A 22,956-nucleotide genomic window follows, 5' to 3' on the forward strand; every position below is an offset into this window, starting at 1 on the left:
GCGTCGTTGGTGCCCAGCTCTGGCCCAGCTGCATGTGAGGGTGTTCGTGGCCATGGGCACCCCATGACCAAGGCAGGGAAAGCCCCAGCAGTGGGAAGCTCACAGCCCCAAACCTCCGCATTCACACACCATCTCCTGGGGAGGTTTCGGCACAGGCGGCACTGCTCTCACCTGGCCAGCACACGGGAGCTGCTGATCTCCCACAAGCTGTGACTTGAGCCCAGAGCCGCCCGCCTGAGCACAGCCAGAGCAGCCCCAAAGGAGCCGAACGGGTTGAGTGACTTCGTGCTGTGGGAGGAATAATCTTGCCGGGCTGCGGGAGCTGAGGCAGCCTGGTGGGTGAGGACGTCGGCACAGAGCTCCCCACATCCCTGCAAGGTAAAACGGGATCGTAGTTGTGTTCAGAGGGCTTTTTATAGAGCTGCTGTCAAAACCAGTAGGCAGAGAGCTTAATTAGGACTGATCTTGGGAGCGAGGCAGTGCATGGGTGTGCGAGGGGCTGCTTGGAGCCAGAGCTGGGAGTAAACAGCTCAGGTTGATCTTATCGGGCTGTGCTGGCTGCGCCGCGCCGTGCCGCCGGGTGCCCGCAGAGCAGAGCGGGGTCAGAGCTCCATGGGGTGCTGCAGGGACGGTGCCCGCCCTGCCCCACTGCACGGTGCCACGCGGGGCTGCTGGGCACGGCCCCCTCGCTCCTGAATCAGCACTGACTCACCACAGCTTGGATGGGAGTGCAAAGTAGGCATTTGCAAATGGGCTCGTGAGACACTGCCTTGCCATGTAGGTGGGATGCGGTACAGGCTCCAGCAGCTGAGCTCTGCTCTGATTCCTCCTCCCGTCCGCGCAGGGTGCCTGCCTCAGCCCTGCGCCTACGTCTGTGCCATGTGGACGTCTCCAGCACAGCCGTGACGGCAGCTCGGTGCTGACAATGGACGACCTGGCTCTGCTCGACCTGCTGGAGTGCCCGGTGTGCTTCGAAAAGCTCGACGCCACGGCCAAGGTGCTGCCGTGCCAGCACACGTTCTGCAAGCCCTGTCTGCAGAGGATCCTCAAGTCCCAGAAGGAGCTCCGGTGCCCCGAGTGCAGGACGCTCGTCCTCTGCGGCATCGAGCAGCTGCCGGCCAACCTGCTGCTCATCCGTCTGCTGGATGGTGTCAGGTACGGGCAGAATGCGCCCCGCTTTGGCTCCATGCAGCGCTCGGGGCTCCTGTCCTCCCCCGCCTGCATCCGCAGGGCCCCGCGGGGTCTGCAGCTCGCCCAGTACCGGCCGCCCACCGCCCCCAGGAGCCTCACGGATGGGGTAAGCAGCGCCCGCGCTCGTCACTGTGAGCACACAGCTCTGTCCCTGTGTGCCGGGAATGCCAAACTGCTGTGCCAGCAATGCTGCACAGATGTTTGGAGTAATTGAGGTTGTTCTTGTGTTTGCAAATCTGGCTGCTGTTTTCTTGTGATATTTCTCTGTTTGGAGCTCCTCATAGCAGTAACTGCACTGAGCCCAGGCTCAGACAAACGCACTTTGCCTTCCTCTTTACTTTGCTGCTTTTCTCTACAGCTTTCGGGTCCCTCCTGACCTTCAGGGGGCATGTCTGATGCTTTAACACTCAGGAGATTCACTGTGTGTGATAACCATCAGCTCAGTCAGTGCAGGACTGTAACTATCAGAGATGGAGAAAGGCACCTCAGTTTCCTCAGAATTACAGAGGAAGGGTAAAGGGACATTTCTGCCCCTAGCAAAACACCTTGAGATTCAGTGATGAAAGATATTGAACTCTACTTTCATCTAGGGATGCTTTCCTTGGCTAATTTTAAAGCTGTAAGCTGTTCCTCTCATTTTCTGTAACAGTACAGAAGCTTTTTTGAAATACTTTGGATGCGGCATGAGAGGGAGCCTGCCTCTGCCTGAGTTTGGGGTTATATTCTGAATTGCCTTTTATTCCACCTGTACTACTCTGTGCCATGTCTCAGATCAGCCCAGGGCACCCCTCAGCCCTGCAGACATGAGCAGACCCACAGCAGTCGCTGCTGTGCCGTGGAGGCCCCATGCTGCTGCCCGGCTGTGAGCTCTGTGCAGCAGGGGATGGTGCACAGCCAGGGGCCTCAGTGCCACCAGAGGGTCGTCCCGGCTCCAAGCCAACCTCCGGAGCTCATGGCCTGGGGCTTCCTGCAGGGAAACATCCAGCACGGCCCTGAAATGCCTCAGTCGGAGGGCAGCTCGGCGCAGGGTGTGCAGCACACAGGTTGTAGCTTTCCTCTCTCACCCCTTTCACATTCCTTTACCGGTGCTCAGGACAGCCAGGGACTGCTGTGAGCGTTGCTCAATGGCAGCTCCCTGCTCGGCTAAGGCAGTAGAAGTCCCATAATGCTGCTATTACTACTACTATTACTATTATTATTATCATCATTATTTAACAAGCACTGCTCTTCCAAAACAGAAATCTGGGCCCACGATTATTTTTAGACCTCTTTTATGGAAAAGTTCAAACTGGGCTGATTTACTTTTCCTCCAGCATCCTCAAGGCTTTGCTAACACTCCGGGAATGACCCCATTACCAAAATCCCAAAGCGGGGGCAGAAGCGCTCACTATCAGCAGTGAAGCCAGCCGCCCCACGCGCAGGCAGCTCCCGAGTGCCCTGGCGTCAGCCCCTGTGGCACTGTGTTCAGTCCCCAGGAACACGGCTGTCCCCACCACCCCATGGGCAGCATATTGTGTCCCCATCCCTGGGGGAGCCCTGCTGCTGGGGTGTGTGTGGTCCCAAAGGGAACTTCCTGGATTGGCTGCAGCCATCCAGCAGTTGCTCAGGGAGTGCTGGGATTGCTGCAGGGCTTCCAGCAGCACTGATGCTCCCATGGGACAGCCACCCCCGAACAAACACCTGCTCTATTTTGGGAGCCCAGAGAACAGCTCTCTGCACACTCTGCTTCTCCACTGCTGCTCCCTGGTGCAGCACCGGGAGGTGGTGGGCTCTCCAAAGCAGCACCCCCACCTTCAGACCGCTGATTGCCATTGGGATGTGCACCACTTCATGTTACAGAGCAAATAAAATTAGCACACGCCGTGCTGCACTGCAGCCTGGTGCACCATCAGAAGCAGGATAGAGGACACATTTTGTTTTACAAAAAGACCATCTATAAATAAACTTCCTTTACTCTGTGGAGCTGAGAAATCACAAGTTCCAGTGAAGTTTCGCCTCCCAGAAATGCTTTCTTGCCGGCTTGTTGCTCTTCAGCCACATAAGCACGACAAAAACACCAACTAAATCCCCTCGTCACAAGCAAACCAAAGATCCACACCTCTCGGCGTGCAAAATGCCAGCAACCTCAGCAGAGCTGCAGCCCCATTGGGAGCACAGCACACAGGCTGTGGCCAGGAGCTGCAAGGAGCCGGGGAGTTCCAGCTGCAGCCCATCCCCAGCTCTCTCTTACCCGCCCATCAGCTCCCCTCTCACCGTGCCATGCCCAGCCCAGCCGGCTGCAGGTGGCGGAGCTGCGGGGCGCTGCCCAGGAGGAGGCCCAGGGAGGTCTGCCTGGGCCCCGGGACTTCACCGTCTGTGCTGAGGACAAGACTTTGGATTTTCAAGATCTCCGCTAATAAACTGTCTGGAACTCAGGAATGAAAGCATTTGCTAGGAGGTGAACGCACAAATAATTGACACTGAATCCTTTGAACTCCTCGGAGCCGCCCCTACCGCGTGCAGGACGCAGTCCTTACTGCACCAAAGCATCCCTTTACGCAGCCGCAGCCCGGACATGTGGGCAGCAGGAGGCTGTGTGGTGGAGAGCAGCACTCCTGGCCAGTGCCCGTGCAGGGCAGTGACATGTGGGGGCCAAGGCAAGGAAAGGGCTCTGAGCCCTGCAGCTGGCCGGGAGAGCACACAGTACTGCCTCACCTTCAGCTGCTCCCTGCAGGAACCACACACTGCAGCTGCCCCTCCTGCACGTCGTGGGAGATGGGCAGATAACAGCTCTGCAGGATAAAAATACACCGCACTCCAACGTTGCCACCTTCACATGGGCACTATTTTTAGAGCCCGCGCTCGGTATTTTCTGCTCCTCCAGAAACATCTTCATCTCCTTTCTGAATTTGACAGACAGGATTTGGATTGCTGGATCTCTGTGAAACCTCACTCGGAGCCACCCTCACGGCTGCACCCAGGAGGGGCAAACATATCTCTGACCCATCTGCTTCACAACCCCCTGGAAGAGGAGAGCCGGTCGCTGTGCTGTCATGGGGCTTCATTGTACCGGGCACAGAGCTGCAGGGGGAAGCCTGGCTCCAGCAGGGCCAGCCTGCCCCAGGCCATTCCCACCTGCACGATGCAGTGCTGCGTTTTGCTATTCATGGGGTCTGGTGATGCTCTGGGAGGAGAAATTTGCCCCAGTTCACCTCCACTGCTCCCATCAGCGTGACCCGCGTGGTGGTCCTTGCCCCATTTGCATTCACCATTGCACAGCTTTTCCCTCCTCTTCACGTGGCTTTATCTTCTTGTGTCTGTAGTAGAGGTCAGCCGCATCAGTATCCATCACCCAACAGTGCATACCCCAGAGAGCTGCATTCAACAGCACTGTGCTCAGCTGCAGCCGTGGAGCAGAGCTGGAGCTGCACACAGCGTGGCACCAGGCGTCCATCTGTCCTGGGTAGAGACAGCCGCAGGCAGAACACCACCGCGGGGCCATGGGGCAGGCAGGGCACTGGGTTCCCCATGCAGAGCCCACACAGCACCGAGGGACCCACTATGTGCCTCCAGCAGCCAGGCACAGCATGGCCGGGCGCTCCTGGGCCACTCCATGCAGGGCACCGGGACAGCGGCAGGAGCCAGTTTCCCTGGTTCCACAAAATGAGGTGCTGAGCTGCAAATACATGAAAGTGTTTTAATTTGTTACCAAGGCAATGAGTCAGACTCAGATGGCAAGTCAGGAATAGAACAGCAGGATTTCTGCAGGGTAGCGCGCTCACCTCTGAGCGCCGTGGTCAGAGAGGAGGCTGAAAGTCTGAGGCTCTTCGCCGCCGCTGCCCGCCGTCTCCTGGCTGCCACTCGGACACACGCAGCTCAGCGCCTGGATGGAGCGTGCTGCACTGCCTGCCACGGGCACTGCCACAGGCACGCTCACACTGGGTCTGCCGGGCAAAGCTCAGCAGTGCCCAAGGGGAGCACAGCTCAGGGCAGTGAGAATGCAGGTGCTGTGCTTCGGGCTGAGCCTTCTCTCGCTCTGCTTTACCTCTCCTCTGCTCTCCTCACAGGGCAATCTGCAGTGCTTGCCCCTCAGCGCAGCGATTTGCTCTGCTGTTACTAATTTTCAGCTATTCAAACTCCACTTAACCTCAGGACTGCACTGTGCAAGGCTCCGTGCAACTGAATGATGACAAATTTATAAGAAAACCTTTTCCTTAGGATCTGTAAGTGGGCGATTGAGCCCAGCTTTCCATTCCTGGCCCCGGGGAAGGCCCCTCTTTACCAATGCCAGGAGGGAGGACACAGCTTGGGCGCTATTTCTGAGAGACAAATATCTCTCTTGTGGAAATCAGATCCCTTACGAGGGTTTCCTTTGGGTCCAGGACAACCAGGAGCTCAGAAGTTCTGAATGGTTTTGCAAGGAAGGGAGAGCAAGCGTTGCCTGCTGGGAAACCACATCTGCTGGGATCATGCATATCTTGGTTTCAGAGGCAGTCAGACTCCTTTTGGAAGTGGAAGCCCAGAAGGAGGAGAGCGGCTCCTTCATCCAGCTCCAGGCCTGGGCTACAGCGAATGCGGCCAAGGGCATGTGGGCAGCGATTGTTCCAGGCCTGACCCACGGGTCAGCCAAGGGCAGCGCATCATGCATCACACATCACACAGTGGCTGTAAACTTACCATCAAAGCGCCTGCTAGGCAGAGGTCGCAGAGGAATGGAGCGATGCACCATCCTTAAGTGAGCGCTACGCTGAAATAACAAGAAAGCAAAGCTTTGCCATTGCAGGGCAAAAGCAAAGTGCAGAGTGCTGGCAGGTTTAATCAGAGGCAAGGACACAACGCAGAGACATTGGCTTCCTGCAGCCTCAGCCTCTCCGCAGTTCTGGCACTGCTCCACAGCACTGCCCCGCCATGGCCCGATGGGCACAGCTTCCCTTTGGCACAGGGATGGCACTGCAGCCAACATGGACACGTGGGTGGGAAGTGGAGAAGAGCAGTGCGGGGGTTCCTCCCCACATGGCAGGCAGCCACGGCGGGGCCACGTGGTCCCACAGCAGCGCGTCATGACGGGGCATGCTGAGGGCTGACACATTTGTTTTCCATGCGGCTTAAAGCCGTGACACACAGTGCAGCCGCCATCCCAGCATGCTGACTGCAGCACAGACAGCCATCTGAGAGCTGCCATGCAGGGCAGTGGTGTGAAGGGCCCAAAGGCAGAGCAGAGCCCGGCCCCGCTCCAGGTGTAGGTCCCAGCTCAGCCCTCAGCCCCACATCACTGCCACGCTCCGTCTGCACCGAGGAGCACAGCTCTGAAACAAGGCCAGGCGCAGGTGGAACGCCTGCATTGCTGCATCTTGGCACCGGCTTTGCCCGCCTCAAACCTCTCTCGTGGCTTCATATCAGCCAGGTGAAGCCTAATATGGCCTTGTCCTCCACCACAGCTGCTGCACAGCTCTGCAGAGCCCCAGGGCCGGGAGCGGCGGCACTGAGTCACAGACTGCTGCAGAGCCCTCGATAAGGGCTGCTCTACGCCTCCTGACATCGCTGTCCCGTTTCCCATTCCTCCCTGCAGCATGAAGCCAGATCAACTGCGGGCACAGCTCGGAAGGGGTTTGATCCCAAGGGCTGTGGCCTGCAGGACATGGCTGTTCTCCCCGCTCTGCTGCCCCTCGTGCTGCGCAGGCTGCTCTGTGCCCCCTCCTCACAGCCCCACTGTCCCTTCAGTCCCTCAGCCGTGGGCTGTGCTTCCATGCCTGGCTGCAGCCTCGAGCTTCTGCCTGCAGCCCCCCGTGCCCCACAGGAACGCAGCCTGGAGCTGGTTGGGAGCAGCTGCTGGCACCTGGCAGGTGGGAGCAGACCCGGGAGGGTAACTCAGGAACCACAGCTGTCTGAGCCCTCGGACGTAATTACCCGAGGAGATGGGAGCCACGGGTTTGCTTCGCACGGCTTTGTTCCATGTGACAAAGCGGGAGTTATCTCCTCTGCCGAAAAGCAGAATTGCAATGGCAGTTAATTTACATTCAAATAGCTCCTTTCATCCGGCTGGATCCCGAAGAGCCCCGAACGCTGCGCTATCACAAAGGAGGCAGGCAGGGCTCATCCATCGCACCCACGGGCGGGCAGCCCGCGGCAGCGCCTCGCCGGCGGCTCCCTCGAAGTCCGCCGCGGACGGGACGCGGTGCTGATGGCGATCAGCCTCCACGGAGCGCCGTTCCCGCACCGCCCGGCAGCTCCGCCCGCAGCACATAACGGGCCGGGAGCGGCGCGGGCTGCACGGCCCGGATGCCAATCCCTGCAGCAGCAGCGCCACAGGCAGCGCCCACACTGCCCAGCACAGGCGGTGCCAGCACCGGGCACTGGGCTCGCATTGGCTCTGCCAGCACCCAGCCGGTCCCCGATCCCAGCGCCGAGCCGTGCCTCCCCGTGACCCGAGCAGCCCCACGTTCCTTTCGATATCTCAGCGCCGTGAGGATGTGCTCACATTCGCCCCCTGTCAATAGCGAGGAGGTTGTAACGAGCCCATTGAAGATAATTACAGCGCACGTTTCTCCCAGCTGTGAGGAGAAGCTTCGAGTCGCTCCCTTACACACGCATGCATACATTCAATTTGTGTCTTTGTTTTGTACGGAGGGAGACTCGCAGTGCTGGATGACTGCCTGGCGCAGCCGGTGCCAAATGCCCCAAATAATTAAACAGTCCCCTCTCCCTTCTCAGCCCCAAACCCATCGGGTGGGAGCGGTCACCCACAGCACAGCAGGCAAACAGAGCAGTGCCGCAAACACAGCTCCTGCCGGGGGTGCCCCCACAGACCGAAATTCTGCATAGTTCTGGGATGCTAAGAAGCACAAAGCATTAACATTAACGATCAGATGGCTGCGTCCACAAGTTCTGCAACAGGTTCCCATCCTCTGGGAGCAGTTCTGCCTTGCAGATGAGCAGCGATTGTTCAGGGGGTAACGGCCCCTCCCTCACCCCAGGGCTGAGTTCTGCACAGACATCCCCACCCCACCCCACCCCATCCCATCCCATCCCATCCCATCCCGCTCAGCACTCTGTTCTGGCCCACATCTCTGTCTGATTAAAACTGATGTTGTAGAGGGTCTGATGGTCCTTCTTGCTGAAGGAAGAACATTCCAGACTTCTCAACACCCATCGCTTGTTTGACTTTTCCCTGCAGTAATAGATTTGCATTTCATTTCAGAGTTTCTCTTATTTTCAATACATTTCCATAACTTGTTCTTGGTTCCTTTTATGTTTGGCCTTATTTTGCTGTGCAACCACTCTCTCATCAGCCCTGGATGTTTGTGTTCCTCCTCTACACGTCTGCTTCCACAGTTTGCATGGGACCTTTTGTTTTCTGGGTGCTGCTAACACAAGTGACCCTACCTGTGCTGTGTCCTGGGCTGACCCGGGCGCACGGCTGGGCTGCCCTGTGCTGCTGCTGTGTGCCCCGTGATCCCTGTGCTGCCCGGGGCCGTGCACTGCCATGCCTTTGCAGTGTTTCCTCAGGCAGCACTGCTGGTTCTGTACTTCCTGCCCAGGCACTGAGTGGGGATGGCAGAATGAAGCTCTCCTGAGTTTGGTTGTTATGATTTTCCTTTTTTTTCACCAATGCACTTTCAGTGTTACTAAGCCAAGTGCATGTGTTTACTATTACTGCAAATTAACAGACAAGATGAGTCAATTAGAACAAAACATTAAACTAATTGCTTCCTGTTCCAAATGCTTTGAAGAGAATGCGGCACATAAAATTTTTCTCCTCCTGGTTCCTTTCTCCTCGTGTCAGCATTTGGGAGCACTGGAAGATGTTCTCTTCCCCAGACTGCAATCCTTTCCTGTGCCCCTTTGCTCGCCCCAAACAAACCAGCGCTGTGTTTCTCTCCTCCCCTTCTTGCTCTCCCAGGGCTCCAGGCTGGGCAGGTGGTGTGGGGACCCCTCTAGGGAGCTGATGTGAGCCCAGATGGAGCTCTCCTGACAAGTGCTGGAACTTCAGTGTCCAAACACAGCCTGCGCTACAGCAGCAGAGTTGTGTGACCGATGCCCCAGGAGGACGCTGGTTCCCCAGCTCTGAGTGCTGCCATCCAAGCAGCAGCCCCATGGGGGGCAGCAGTCAGCAGCTCCATCCATGGGCACAGCACAGCCCTGTTGAGCCACTTCGCTCTGTGCTCTGTGCTTCACACAACATGGTGATGTTACAAAGAACTGGAAGCACAAACACGGGTTGCTCCGTTGTTTTACGATGTGCTGATGTGGGACACAGGACTGTGCTCAAGGGATCTCCATCAATCCTCCACAAGCACTAAAAACAAGCCTTCCAGTTTGCTGATCTCCAAAGGCACTCCTCAGATTGCTCAGCAGAGCGCAGAGACACGGCGGGATGGGCGCCTGCTGCAGCTCAGCTGCCAGCCCTCCCCACAGCATCACAGCAGCACGGCCTGCCTTCCTTCAGAGCAATGGTCTGCTGCCTGTTGTGTTAAACTGAGTTTTCTGGTGTGGATAAAGGTCAGGAAGGCTGTTATTTTAAATGAACTTTGTGAGTTTGTTTTGATGACAGTCAGGATGCTAAAGGTCCCTCAGCTCTCCTGGTTCTGGCGTCTCTCTTCTTTCTCGTACTGTATCACAACAGCAGTAACATTCAGAAGCTCCTCTTCCTGTAACCCACATTAAGGACCAAAGTAACACCGCAGTCCCTCCCCAGCCCCGTGCTGTTGGGCACTGCAGGTGACGGCCGTTGGGAGCTGCACAGCTGTTGTCACCTCTGGCCACACCAGAGCAGAAATACCAAATTCATTCCCAGAGAGACGTTATTGGAAGGGAACTCAGAGCAGGCAGTGGGATCCCACGGGATGACTACTTTAAGGCATTAATTGTTCCTTCATATGCTCAGACAAGCTCAGCCCGCTTTTCATCTGCATGCACACTTAGAAGTACTTTGGAGCTCGATTTCATTAGAAAAAGACATCAAGAAAGGATGGGGGCAGTGCGTCGCAGCAAATGCACACTTCAGGCTTGTTATCCCTCTGCCCTTTCCCAGTAACGACAAGCACTGGTGGGGGCTGTGCCTGCACTGAGCTCTGCTGCCCGCTCAGCTCCGTGCTGTTCCTCGTCCCGCAGGTGCCGCGAGCCAAAGCGCTGTTCTCCTACCGGGGGCACAACCCGGGGGAGCTGCGGTTCAACAAAGGGGACGTCATCGTGCTGCTCCGGCAGCTGGACCAGAACTGGTACCTGGGGGAGCTGAACGGCGTCAGCGGGGTCTTCCCTGCCAGCTCCGTGCAGGTCATCAAGCAGCTGCCCCTGCCGCCGCCCCTCTGCAGGGCTCTTTACAACTTCGACCTGAGGAGCAGAGATAAGAGTGAGAACAACGACTGCCTGTCATTCCACAAGGTAACACCGCCCTGCAGGGGCTGGGCAGTACGGGCTGGGCCGGCTCCCTTCTTTAGATTGCATTGCATTGCATTCTGCTGCCTCGCAGCACCGTAGCGGCTCTGCTGAGAGCCGGGAAGGTTTCCAAGCCGCACCAGACACTGACAGCAGTGACAAAGCCAGCTAAAGCCAGCTTGCCCCGAGGGGGTGCACGGACACAGACAGGATGAGAGCATCCTGGGAGAGCACAGTGCAACCCCGAGCAGCCATTTCAGGCCCTGGTTCGGCTGCGGGAGTTGATGAGCAGCAGCTGCTGGTGGCGGTTTGCTCTCCCACCAAAACACTGAAGGAGAGCCCGAAAAGATTCCCACTGACATATCAAAGAAAATTGCTCCCAGGTCTGAGGACACCTCTCTTACACAGCTTAGACACATTCAGGCAGCCTGCTGGAGGCACACGTTGCAGAGCACGACCTGAACTTTCCCTGTATTTCCTTTCATTCCCCAAAGGCTGCAGAGCCTGTGTTTGCTCTCGGCTAGAGGATATGGTTTTCAGTGCAACTGCACCTCCCAGCAGTCAGCTGTCCCTGTGCTGTCAGAAGGAGGTGAGGCAGTGCAGAGCACAGCAGAGAGCAGTGCCTGGAGGCAGCGGTGTCCCTGCAGAAGCCAATGTCTCTCCCCAGCACAGCACAGATGCTCCCTGCACTCTGGCCAGCTGGAAGGCACAGGGGCAGGTCTGGGCTCCAGCAGGTCAGGGCTGAATGTGGGGTACATGCAGGGCAAGAAGCCAAAGAGCTCAGAGTCCTCTGTACCTCCTGACCAAGAAGAGGAACCAAGAGAAGAAGCAGTGCAGAGCGGCACTGCATGTCAGAGCACCAAAACCTCTCTGGCATGCCTGCTCCTGTGCTCCATCTGCACCTGCCCGGTGTGCAGCACAGCTCGAGCTCATTCTTCAGAAGCAGAGCTGGCTGTTATACAGACCTCTGAAAATCTTCCCTCTTCCTGTGGCTGCCTGCAGCCCTGCAGTGTCCCTGACCTGGCAGCAGCGCCATGCTGGGAAGAACCCCACCCCTGCCTGTGGCCCCACCTGCCGCCCACCCCTGCCATCATACTTCCAACACCTGCACCGCAACAGCATCGGGCGATTTCAGCTCCTGAAGTAATGCCCTGAGGGTTGTGGCAGTGTGACACCAACTGCCCCAGCACTCACACTGACCTTCTGCTTGCTTTGGAGTAAAATGCTATTTCTGCTATTTGTTCTGGGCACAGTGATTGCAGAAACATTTCCACACGGTGGGAGCCTCCAAACTGTGCCTCTGTGTCTCTCACCCCCTTTGCCAGGCTTGTGCCCGTGTCTGCATTCAGCCACGCTTGCACCCTTAAGCAAAAGCCATGCTTGAGCGTTGTGCTGAATAAGGACCTGCGTTTGGGAACAAAGACACACCAGGAGGGGCAGAGGGCTGGCAGGGGAGCAGCACTGAGGTGCAGCATTGCAAAACGTGGGGCGAGCCGCCCGCTAACAGCGCTCTGCCTTGCAGGGAGACATCATCACCGTCATCAGCAGAGTCGATGGCAACTGGGCCGAGGGCAAGCTGGGCGACAAAGTGGGCATCTTCCCCGTGCTGTTCGTGGAGGTGGGTACAGCCCTGGCGTGGCACTGCAGGGCTCTGTGGTGTGGGGAAGGTGGGGCAGAGATGGGGCAGCTGCAGAGCCCGGCTGAGCCCTCACAGCTCCGCTCGGGACACAAACTGTGCTCCTGTGGTGCAGCTGCAGAGTGGGAGTGTGGCACCAACAAGAATTCCTCGAAACAGAATTAACACTTATAATCACCATAATTACAGCAAGCACCTCTTTGTGGCTGTTTTATGAAAGGGCAGCGGTAGAACGTCCTGTTTGAAGCTCTAATACACTTGGTAAAACGTCTTTCCATTTAATTAAACCATTTTAACCCATTTAAGCCTGACGTTAACAGAAATGAGCCAGGCAGGGCCACACAGAGCCACCGAGGAGTTAGGATTTAACCATGGAGGAGCAGTGATGGGTCTGCTCTGGGAGGCACGGGGCTTTCCTGGCTTCAGTGCTCCCATCCGTGCCCTTTAATGGGCCCTCTGCTCTTAGGGAAGGCAGGGAAGTCGGGCTCTGGCTGCGGTTTAATTGCACAGAGAAATGACACTATGACCAGACTGTATGGGTACGTGTGCACACATGACTCTTTTTAAACCTCACTGTAAGAAGTGAGGAGGAAGGAAATGCACAAATAATCCGAGCAGCACAATGACAACACTGAGAGCAGCTCCTGCCCCGCGCCAGCCGCTGCCATTCATCCCCAGCCGGGCGCATTGCCTCACATGAGTGGGTGAGAATCTCCAAGTTTTGCAATTTGTTCATGTCAGCAGTAAATCATGATTAATTCCTCTGGCAGTCGTCCTGGTGAAAAACACTGTCACCACATGCCCTTTGTATTAATGCTGTAGTCATCAGCAGTTTCCAAGAAATACTGCTTGAACGTTGGCTCTGTAAGCCCAGGGCTGGGTGCCTCCCACGAGCACCACCGACACGAGGCCGGGCTCTGCTCAGCAGCAGCATCCCATGAGTGCACAGCGGGCTCCAACCTTGCTCGGAAGCCACAGGCAATGGGGGCTCGATGGCAGCGCCCGGCTGTGTGAGCAACGTGTTTTCCAAACCATTTTTAATTTGGCTGCCAGCTCTGTGCTGATCATTTGGTGCTCAGGACGTGCTGCTGAAAGCACAGCAGGGAAGCACTGTTACCCCATGTTCCATAGATCACCATGAAGCCGGCTGCATCCCGCCTGCAGCCGTGCTGTTGAGGAGGACCCGCAGCGGCCCCTGGGCCTTCCCTCTGTCTCTTGCAGCCGAACACGACGGCACGACAGCTCCTGCAGAGCAGCAAAGGCTCCTGGCCCACCCCGCTCCGCTGTGCACCGCTGGGCATGGCCTCCCCCAAGGCGCAGGGCCGGGAGCTGCACAAGGCGCCCGATGCCCGGCGCAAGAGCCTGCGGCCCTTCTCCATCACCACAGCCCTCAACACGCTGAACCGCATGGTGCACGCTCCTGCTGACCGCCCGGCGCTGCGCATCAGCTCCCCGGTGCTCATCAGCTCCAGCAACCCCAGCGTGGCCGCTGCGGGCAGTGAGGATGCGCCCCGCGGGACCCCCGCCCAGGTGAGGCTGCTGCGGGACGGTGTGGGGCGGGCGGCCAGATGGAGGGTGTGTGATGGTGTGGCACTGACAGCGCCCAGGGGAGGACAGCTCAGCCGGCTGCTGGGGACACTTTTGAACAGGGAAGGTCAGCTCTTAGAGCCCAGGGACCCTGGGAACCCATAGAAAGAAAGGGACTGGAGTCCTCTCCTCGGAGACCTCCAAACCTCTTCAACATGGCCCTGGGCGCCTGCTCTGGGTGGCACTGCTGGGACAGGAGGAGGCCGGGGGGGCCCATGGGCCGTGCCATCATCCTGAGCCCCAGCATCAAAGCCTGACTGGAGCCCCTCTTTTGGGAGAACCCATCTGTTAGGCTCCCTGGTGGCCGCTGCAGGGCAGGCTTCTGCACAAAGGGCAAATGCAGCAGCGTGAGAGCACCTGCAGGAGCAGTGCCCCCACCTCCTGCTGCTTCCAAACAGCGATGTCAGCCCTCCTGGAAATTGGGGTTGCTGCCCTATCCTGGATCCACTGCTGCTGCAGCTCTCTGCTTCCAATGGATGCCTCCTGCACGCTGGGCAGTCCCCGGGCAGCCCTCCTGCCTGCAGCCACCCAGGTGTGCGGGCTGACCCTATGAGCACATCCTCTGCTGGCTGCAGGGGCAAAGAGCCTCGTTGCTGCTTCATGCTCCGTCTGAAGATCTCAATACAGGATCTTCACGGATCATCTGAAATGGGAGGAAAAAGGTTTTGTTTAGATTTATGTGGCATCTTTCACACTGAAGGCTGCTCCAACGTTTTATAAAGCAATAAGCCAGCCCCCGGCAGTTCGGTGTCCGTGCAATAAAACCCAGCAGGCATTTTGTGCTTAGCATTAGCCTGCAAAGAGCCCTGGATATTAGGCCCTCTTTTATGTGAGAGGAAATGAAGCCCTACAATAGAACCATAATTCAATTGAAATGGCACCGTGTCTCATGACCCCAATATAATTTTACCAAAAGTGTCTCGGTGTGAGCTATTGTCGGCAGCAGCAGCAGCACAGATGCATTGATGTGCTGCCTGTTCAGGTTTCCTTCCTCCTGAACAACCATTTCTCTCCTGGAGGCTCACAGGGAGCTGTGTGCTGTGCATCGGCTGCGGGCTGGTTGGTGTGTGAGCACAGCGCCCAGTGAGGCACAGCCACAGTGCTGGGGTGGTGCTGGGGGTGGGGGGAGCACAGAAACATACCAGGAGAGGCAGCAGTTCCAGAGTGGGTGCGGAGCGGTGTGGAGCAGTGGCAGGAGGATGCTGGTAAGGTCAGGAAGGGCTGCGCTTCCAGGCACGTCGCTGTGTGCTTCAAGGTATGGGCAGTGTCAGTCTGTAGTGCTTTACAGTCTCGTGCCTGAAACGTCTTTACCGCCCTGCTTTGCAGGCTGTGAACCGGACCCTACTTTCCTAAATGCCAGTGAGAAGCACTGACTGTAACTTGATCCTAAACCAGGTGCCTCACACCGAGTCCCTGCGCTGTTCCCTAAAGCACTGACTCCTAAGCAGACAGATTATTTCCCTTTCTTTCCCTTTTCCTCTTGGTTTTTGACTCCAGCAGCAGCACAGCACGTTGCTGCAGGGCACCTCCAGGACGGGCCGTGCTGTCCCGGTGCTGTTCATCCTGTGCTGCACTGCAGACACACACACAGCAACCAGCCAGGGCAGCTCAGGAAGCTCAGATTCAATTGTTTTGCTTCTGCAATTTGAAAGATTTGCTTTCCAGAGCAAGGGCAGGTTCTATCTCCCCTAGAAATCCTGTGCTCGTTGAAGGACCTTGAGCCCCATTTGCTGGATCCACCTGCAACTCAGTGAGGTTCTGTGTCTCTTTCTCATCTTTTTGGAAGCATGGCTGAGGCCTGTCCAGTGATTTCAATGGCTCCTCCGGTGGCTAAAATAAGCCCCTCTTCACATTAACATATTGCATTCTGTTCGCTCTCTCCCGGTAGGTCAGTGCATCCTATTATCCTGCTCCGGGATCACTGAGGCACTCGGCAGCCATCGTCACCCTGCCCCACCTGCAGCATCACCTCTCAGCCAACATGTGAGTAATGCAAATCGTGCTGGGGGGTCGCACACCACTCCGCACTGCCCCCATCCCTGTTCCCATCCCAGCAGCTCCCTGGGCTCCTGCCTGCAGGAGGGGCATTGGGGTGCAGGGCCGTGAGTGGGTGTCTGCAGTTCTGAGCGGGAGATGCGGGGACTGCAGGGGCAGCTGACCCCAAAGGTTGCTGTAGGGGTGTGGAAGAATTTAGGTACAGGACTGGAAAGATTTGAGGCAGCTTCTGACCGTTCCTGCTGCCACTGCCCGGGCAGAGCACACTTCTGCACCCCTCGTGGTGCTTTGCCTTAGGCCAGGTGCTCGTTAGTCCTCCATCCCTGATGTCAGTGGGCACCTGTGTGGTAGGGTGGCACAGCAGCAGTCTCCTTGCTCGTTGCCCTCGATTGGTTGCCTACTGCTTCTGAGACAGGTGCTGTGACAAGCCCTACTTTTCTCCAGTCCTGTTGGCCCTTCCTTTATTCGTATCCCATCGGGTCGAGCTCTGCAGGCAGGTTCTTCCCTGCGAGTTATCTCAGGTTGGGCAGAGGCCTGGCCATGGGTTCAGAACGCAGTGTCTGCAGAGGGAACGTGGGGGGACGTCGGGAAACCCCACCCTGGATCAGCACTGAATTATTTGGAGCAGCAGCGCCAGCCCTGCAGGGAGGTGTCCGCACGGACCCCCCTCGCTGCGGCAGCTGGGACCCCGCGGTGTTTCCTCCCAACCGCCGGGAGTGCGTGCAGGGCCGGAGGACTTCACTGTGCCGAGCTCCATCTGCACACCGTGCCGCGTGCCTCCGCCACCGGCTGAGGTTCTGCTCCTTTGCCAACAGGAAGCCCAGCGTGCCCGACTCGAAGCTGCCCACGCTGTACGCCTCGTGGACGCTGTCGGCCGCCTCGCTGTCCTCCCAGGGCAGCGCTTCGGAGAGCGCTCAGCGCCAGAGCCGGGCGCTGAAGGCAGCGCTGCCCGCGGGGCACACAGCGCTGCGGCGCGGCCGCGGCTGCACCAGGAAGAGTGAGTGCGGGCGGGGGCTGTGAGTGCGGGCGGGGGCTGTGCTATGGGCAGTGCTATGGGCTGTGCTATGGGCTGTGCTACGGGCAGCGCAGCTGTGCTTGGGATGGATGCAAGGATCCGTGAGGTGCTACCAACATCGAGCAAAGGGAGCGGGAATGGCACTGAGGCTCAGTGCGCTGCTATGGGGAGCGGCGAGCCCTGACTGTGCAAACAGCGCTGGGTTCTGCATTCGTTTTAGTCCTCCAGAGGGAGGTTTTGGGATTGTCACGGAGGACTCCTGAGATCTCCATGCGCAGAGGCAGTTACAGAAGGTTATGTTAAGGTATTATCAGGAGTTATTAAGAAAGAAGCTCAGAACAAAAGGGTAAAACTCAGCAGTGCCATTGTAGGAGTGCTGGTGAGCTCATATCCTGAATACTGCTCATGTTCTGACAACTCAAAGAGAATAGAGTAAAATTAGAAATGAGCAGCGGAAGGATGAGCAAGAGAATGGAATACTCCTATTTCAGGGGCAAAGTTTTACAGCGTGGAAACATCGAAGATGCTTGTAGTCACAAATAGGCTGCAGGTGTAAAGGTACACTGCTTTGGGACAGATTTCTGAGTATGTCTGAGCAGCCACAGCACGCTCCCTGGGTTGGGTGGAGATGGGCAGCGATGCTGGCCGGGGCACAGTTCATTTGCAAGGGCCACTGCTGGTGGTTTTAGACTCAACACCAGGTTTATCTTAAAAGCAGTATTGCTGTAGAGGACCTCACGCACCTGTGGTGGCTCTTATTAAAAAATCAATCTTGCAAACAGCGAGGCACTGCCAAGGAAATAAAGCGTGCGACTTCCAGTGCTGCAGCCTGGAAAGCAGCTGCCAGATGGAGCAGCCAGCGCAGAGCAGCCAACAGCAGCAAATGCTGGGGGCTGGGGAGGGCTGGGGTGCAAACTTACAGATGTGTTTGGCCAAAAGAACAATGGAGGAGGATGGGAAACCTGCAGGGTGCTGCTTCCCCCGTAGCACCTTCAGGGGGCTCGGTGCAGGATGGAGGGGACAGGCAGCACCGCACAGGGGCAGGCAGCGCTGGGAGTACGTCCTGCAGGGCTGTTGGGCCCCCCTGCATGCTGCTGCCCCGTGCCTTCCCGCTGGGACCCTGCTAACCAACCCTCCCCTATTCTCACCCCCAGATGGGTCCCTGCAGAGGCCGGGGCAGGCAGGGCTGCAGGCTGCCAGCTCCCTGCGCCGCATGCCCACAGCCGGGCTGCAGCCGTACCCACATGCTGGCAGCCCCACCGCCAGCACAGCAGAGGTGGGCGTGAGGCCCAACTTCTCCCACGAAGCCCCACCAGCACTCGTGGTCAGAGGAGGGGAAAGCAGAGCTCCATCTGTCTGCAGTTCGGTGATCCTGGACACCACGGACCCTCTGGCAAAGAGTGAGTCGGGGCCCCGGCCGCCCGCATCAGCCCCGCCGTCCATCCTGGTGAAGCCGGACACCTCCCGTAACAGCAGTGACAAGGTACAGAGTGCTGCCCGCGGGCTGACAGGTGCTGCTGGGGTTGGTGCCTGCCTTAAGCTGTCAGATATTGGTGCTGCTGACCCTGCTGGTCAAATTAAGTCCTTCAGAAAGGCAAAGTGCTGCAGGGTGTCCTTCAGAGGGAGCTGGTGTTCACTGGTTCAGTGGCAGTGATCAAACTTTGAGGCTTTCTGAGGTCTTACGTGGGGCACGAATCTCACTGAAGTCCCCATAAATCACAGAACTATTGAGGCTGGAAAAGACCTCTAATATCTCCAAGTCCACCCCCAACACCATCCCCCTCCCCCCCCCCCCCCATGCCCATGGACCATAGAACAGTTTAGGTTGAGAGGATCCCAAGGATCACCAGGTTCCAACCCCACCACCACCAGCAGAGACACCAACCTTCAACCACACCCCCCAGTGCCACATCTTCACAGTTCTGGAACAACAGCAGGGTCAGTAGTGACTGCCCCAGTCCCTGTCAGCTCGCTCCCACACCTGACTGCTCCTTCAGAGAAGTAATTTCTCCTTATATCTCGGGTACTGAAAAAGCAAACACCAGAGCTGGGTGCTGAGCCCTGCACTGGGCTGCTCCCTGCAGAGCAGAACAAAGGGAACATCTTCCTGCCCTTGCCCTGAGAACAGCTCTCCCTCCCTGGGGCACCCAGTAGGTCCGTGGCTGACAGAGCACTGCCTGGGACTCCTGGTGCTCAGGGAGGGCTCCACACTGACCCCAATGGTGACACGATGCTCTCCTTACAGCAGGTGAAGACGGTGCGGTTCCAGAACCACAGCCCGCCCCCCAAGCGGCACAGCCTGCAGCCCTCCCCGCGTCTGCCCCGCAGCAGCACTGAGTTGGTGGCCCTGGCTGAGCCCCCCCTGCCCGAGGGGAGCCCCGAGCTGCCCACACTGCCCTCCCCACGCCTGGGCAGCAGCCCCCTGCACCCCCGCAGAGCGCTGCACCCACGGGCGGCATCGCTGGAGCTGTCAGTGCCGCTGACCTTCCCCGTCAGGAAGAGCTACAGCAGCGTCTCCGCCAACTGACAGGTAGTGCCTGCAGCCCTGCACCCATCTGCCCCTCCCAGGTGGTGTGGAGCTCAGGGACCCCCTCAGCACCCGTGGGCCCAGGAGCTGCGCTGGGCCAGGTGTGCAGTGACACAGAGCAGCTGCTCCATGCAGGGAACGGGGATGGAGTGGGAGAGGGGAGGACGTGCACAGCGGGAGCAGTGCCATGTGCTGTGATCTGCTCAGGGCCGCAGCAGTGCCCACGGGGATCCAAGCAGCAAATGTCACCACCCTGCAGGATGGGGCTCTGGCTCACGTGCTCTTTATTGGCGTTAAGACCACCCGTGCCCATCTGACACAATGAACATCGGATCCAAAACTGCTGTAAAATCACATCTATCATTTATCACGTACCAAACCCATGGAATTAGCTTTGTTGGTGACCAAAACTCACCACGGCCCTGGAGCAGCCCTAGCAAAGGAGGGACTGATAACAGTGTTATCCCACAGCCCTGCACTTGGCTCTGTCGGACCCTTTCTCTTTAAGCAGTAGAAAGGGATTTCCAGCAGCACAAGCAGCAGCACTAAGCTCTTTGCCCGCTGCTCTCTCAGGTACAAAGGGCAGTGCAGGCAGAGGACAGGATGGCTCTCAGCAATGCCCTCAGAGGCACTGCACAGCCCAGAGCAAACAACAGCACTTCGCTGAAGGTTCCCTTCATCCCCTTAAAAATAAACCAGAAGCCTCAGCAGCTCTACAGCTGGGAACAACCACCCCTCTCCCAGCTGCAGCCAGAGATGAACAGAACCACATTATGCCCAATGCCATCCATGACAGTGATTTAGCACACACAGCACCACACACCGCTCCTACCAACCCCTGCTCAGAACATCACTGCCACAGAGCACCATTCCCTTCCGCCAGGACAAACAGCAACAAGGCAGCACTGCACAGAGAACACTGCAATGCTGTGCAGCCCATTGTGTGGTGCTGAGACTTCACACAGAGCACCACAGGGCGCTCCCAACCCACTGTGTGATGCAGTGAGCATCCATCCGGCTGATGGGGAAAGGAAAGGCTCTGCCACTGCATGTGAATAGCCATGGGTAGGGATGGGGAAAGGCACCGAGTGGGAGAGCTGCTTTAGTAAGAGCAGGAGGCCATTCTGGGACAGATCCCAGAGCTCCTTGCACAGGGTATGTCAGTGCTTTGATGCAATGGCAATACATTCCCTCGACATACCCAAAATGTGGAAGGAGAGACAACTGAAAACAGGGCACCACTTACAGCAACAGCTCTAACCAGTGCTGTCAAGCTGCTCCCAACTGCATGCACCTTCCACCACTTCCCAACTGCAGTGAGGGTGAACTCAGCTCCTTGCAGCACCTGGGCTGCACACTGTACTGCGGGATGAAGGCTCACATGGCTGGAGGACATTCCTCCCAGCCCCAGGCTGAAGGAGAACCCCCTGCAGGAGCTCCAGGAGCAGCACCAGGGGCTGCCAGCAGCAACGCTCCAAGGCCCTGGAGCTGCTTCCAAGTATTTTATCACCCAACCTGACCCTGTTCACTTTTCCTTAAGCCACCAGGCAGTGCCCAGAAAGGCAAAAACCCGGCCCCAGAGCAGCAAGTTCACATGTATATTTATCAGTATTTCAGAGGGCTTACTCATTGCTGAATGGCTCTTGAGGTTCATTCGTGTAAAAATACTTATATCACATGTAATTATAGCTATATAGACTTCAGGTTTCCCTTTTCCTTCTCTTCTTTTCTCCTCCCTCCCCAGTCACCCCCCGTCTCAGTATTTCCCTGTCTAAGAGGCCACATTTCGGGGCAGGCAGCACTCAGCCCGGCTGCACAGTTGGACTCCCACACCCCATGGCACCCCCATAGGGTTGGCTGCTCACAGCACCCAGTGGGGCCACACACTGTTAACAGATGGACAAAGGACCATTTCTACCAAACCTCTGACCTAAACTTCGACCTGGCTTTCTGAAGACACCAAGGATCAGCAGACAGTAACTGACTGTGCTCATCAGGCCATGAATTTTGATGTCTTCTTTCTGCATTGAGCCCAGGAAACGTCGCAGTGAAATGTTACAGCCTTATTACTATGAATGAGAGCACAGCAAGGACTGTTTTACACATGTATGTTTAGAAACAAGTATATATAATCTTTTCTTATTCGGTGATGGGCGGGAAGAGCAAACAGAATGCTGACATTTACCTTGGGGCTGGGAGGCACCTGTACAAATTCAGCAACGCTCAATATTTTTTTCCACGATGTGAAGTTCATTTTTTTTAAAGGGCTTTTTCAATTTAACGTACCACTAAGGAGAAGAACTCAATAAACAAAAAGATATTCATTTCCTGGTCTGTATTCCTCTTCAAATATTTGTTTTCTATTTCTGTAACAGAGAAACAAAGGTTTGAAAACATGTTAAGTTTACAGATGTTCACTCACGTGCCCGACAGCACGGCCTCGCTCTGCAGCCCCAGGTGGGTTCGGTGCAGTCACTGCACAGCGCAGGGCAGAACGGAGCTGCAGCATGGGGTCTCAGGGCACCAGCTGCCATGGGAGCACACTGTGCACCAGACAGGTGTGTGGGCCCATCCTGCAGGGCTGCTGCACTGCTGTTATACCATGTGCACACCCACCCCACACATTAGGGGTGGGAAGCTGGAGCCCACGCACACTGCAGGCACGCACTGAGCCTGCTCCCCTCATACAGGAGACCTGGAGAAAGCAACACGATCCCCCACAAAGAGAGGGAATCCATCTGCTGTCCAAGGAACAAAACACGAGAAGCAGCAGACTTTCTCCCTGTTAGACTCATATCTTATTCCCTATGGCAGAAGACCTGCAGATGGGGAGAGCTGGGGCTGCCCAAAGCCCTGCATGGAGCACAGAGCCAACACAGCACTCCCAGTACCACACAGAGCAACGGGAGGTCCTGCACTGACCTCCCCATGGCCCCACACTGCTCGGGGCTGACAGAGGCACTGAATGCTGCCCGTCTCTGTGCCCAGGAACTCACACCAAAGGTCAGGCAATGCTTCTAACCTGGGGAGACAGCACTGAAGAAAAACTGTTACTGCTTTAAACAAAATAACGATTGTGCACAGGCTGCTGCTGCCACAGTCAATAATTCTCCCTTCTGCTAGGAGAACCTGCAGGGATTAATAAACTCTGAACTGAATTCCTGAGCAAGAGGGGATTCTGCATCAGAAACGCAGTACTGCAGCATGATGTGCAACGGTGAGCAGTCATTCCCATCACCCAAATGGTTTCCATATGGATTTTTATAATATCATTTACAAGGGTAACCAAGGATCAGCTCCTAACCTCAGCCATGGCTTCAGAGCAGGACGAGGAGCTCCCAGGCAGGAGGGGCAGCCATTTATGAACAACTTTATGAGAAAAAAGTCAGGTTTTAGCCCTTATTTTAAAAGCTAAGAAGCATGGAAGTTTTCATACTTTTACCTCAAAGTTCACCACTACTGAGCTAATTCTGACCTGACAGCCCTCATGTAGTAATGCCCTCATGGAGTTCAGCCACTGATGTCATTGTATGGGAGCTGCTGAATCACGGCCTGAACCTCTGATTGACCACCTGAGGCAAGTGCTGAGTCAGCTGCAGGGGCACAGGTGAACACAATTTCACCTGAGTGACCGGAAGGGGTGGAGCCTGG

General features: G+C 56.9%; 1 protein-coding gene across 3 annotated transcripts; it reads left to right on the plus strand.

Annotated features, from left to right (window-relative positions):
* Nucleotides 1-856: 856 nt before the first annotated feature.
* On the plus strand, nt 857-21,629 carry SH3RF2 (SH3 domain containing ring finger 2). 3 transcript variants are annotated; one of them, XM_414662.8, is made up of 9 exons: nt 857-1,297; nt 10,282-10,551; nt 12,068-12,163; nt 13,403-13,711; nt 15,657-15,751; nt 16,579-16,760; nt 17,933-18,261; nt 19,024-19,308; nt 21,050-21,629. In XM_414662.8, the coding sequence occupies exons 1-8, from the start codon at nt 926-928 to the stop codon at nt 19,303-19,305; spliced, it is 1,935 nt and encodes a 644-aa protein (XP_414662.3). In that variant the 5' UTR covers nt 857-925; the 3' UTR covers nt 19,306-19,308; nt 21,050-21,629. The 3 variants fall into 3 exon arrangements, with proteins under 3 accessions (XP_414662.3, XP_046756392.1, XP_004945098.1); XM_046900436.1 differs by having other exon boundaries at nt 19,027-19,308; XM_004945041.5 differs by having other exon boundaries at nt 19,024-21,629.
* The last annotated feature ends 1,327 nt before the right edge of the window (nt 21,630-22,956 follow it).

The sequence above is a fragment of the Gallus gallus genome, chromosome 13 (assembly GCF_016699485.2).
Source record: "Gallus gallus isolate bGalGal1 chromosome 13, bGalGal1.mat.broiler.GRCg7b, whole genome shotgun sequence".
Classification (NCBI taxonomy): Eukaryota; Metazoa; Chordata; class Aves; order Galliformes; family Phasianidae; genus Gallus; species Gallus gallus.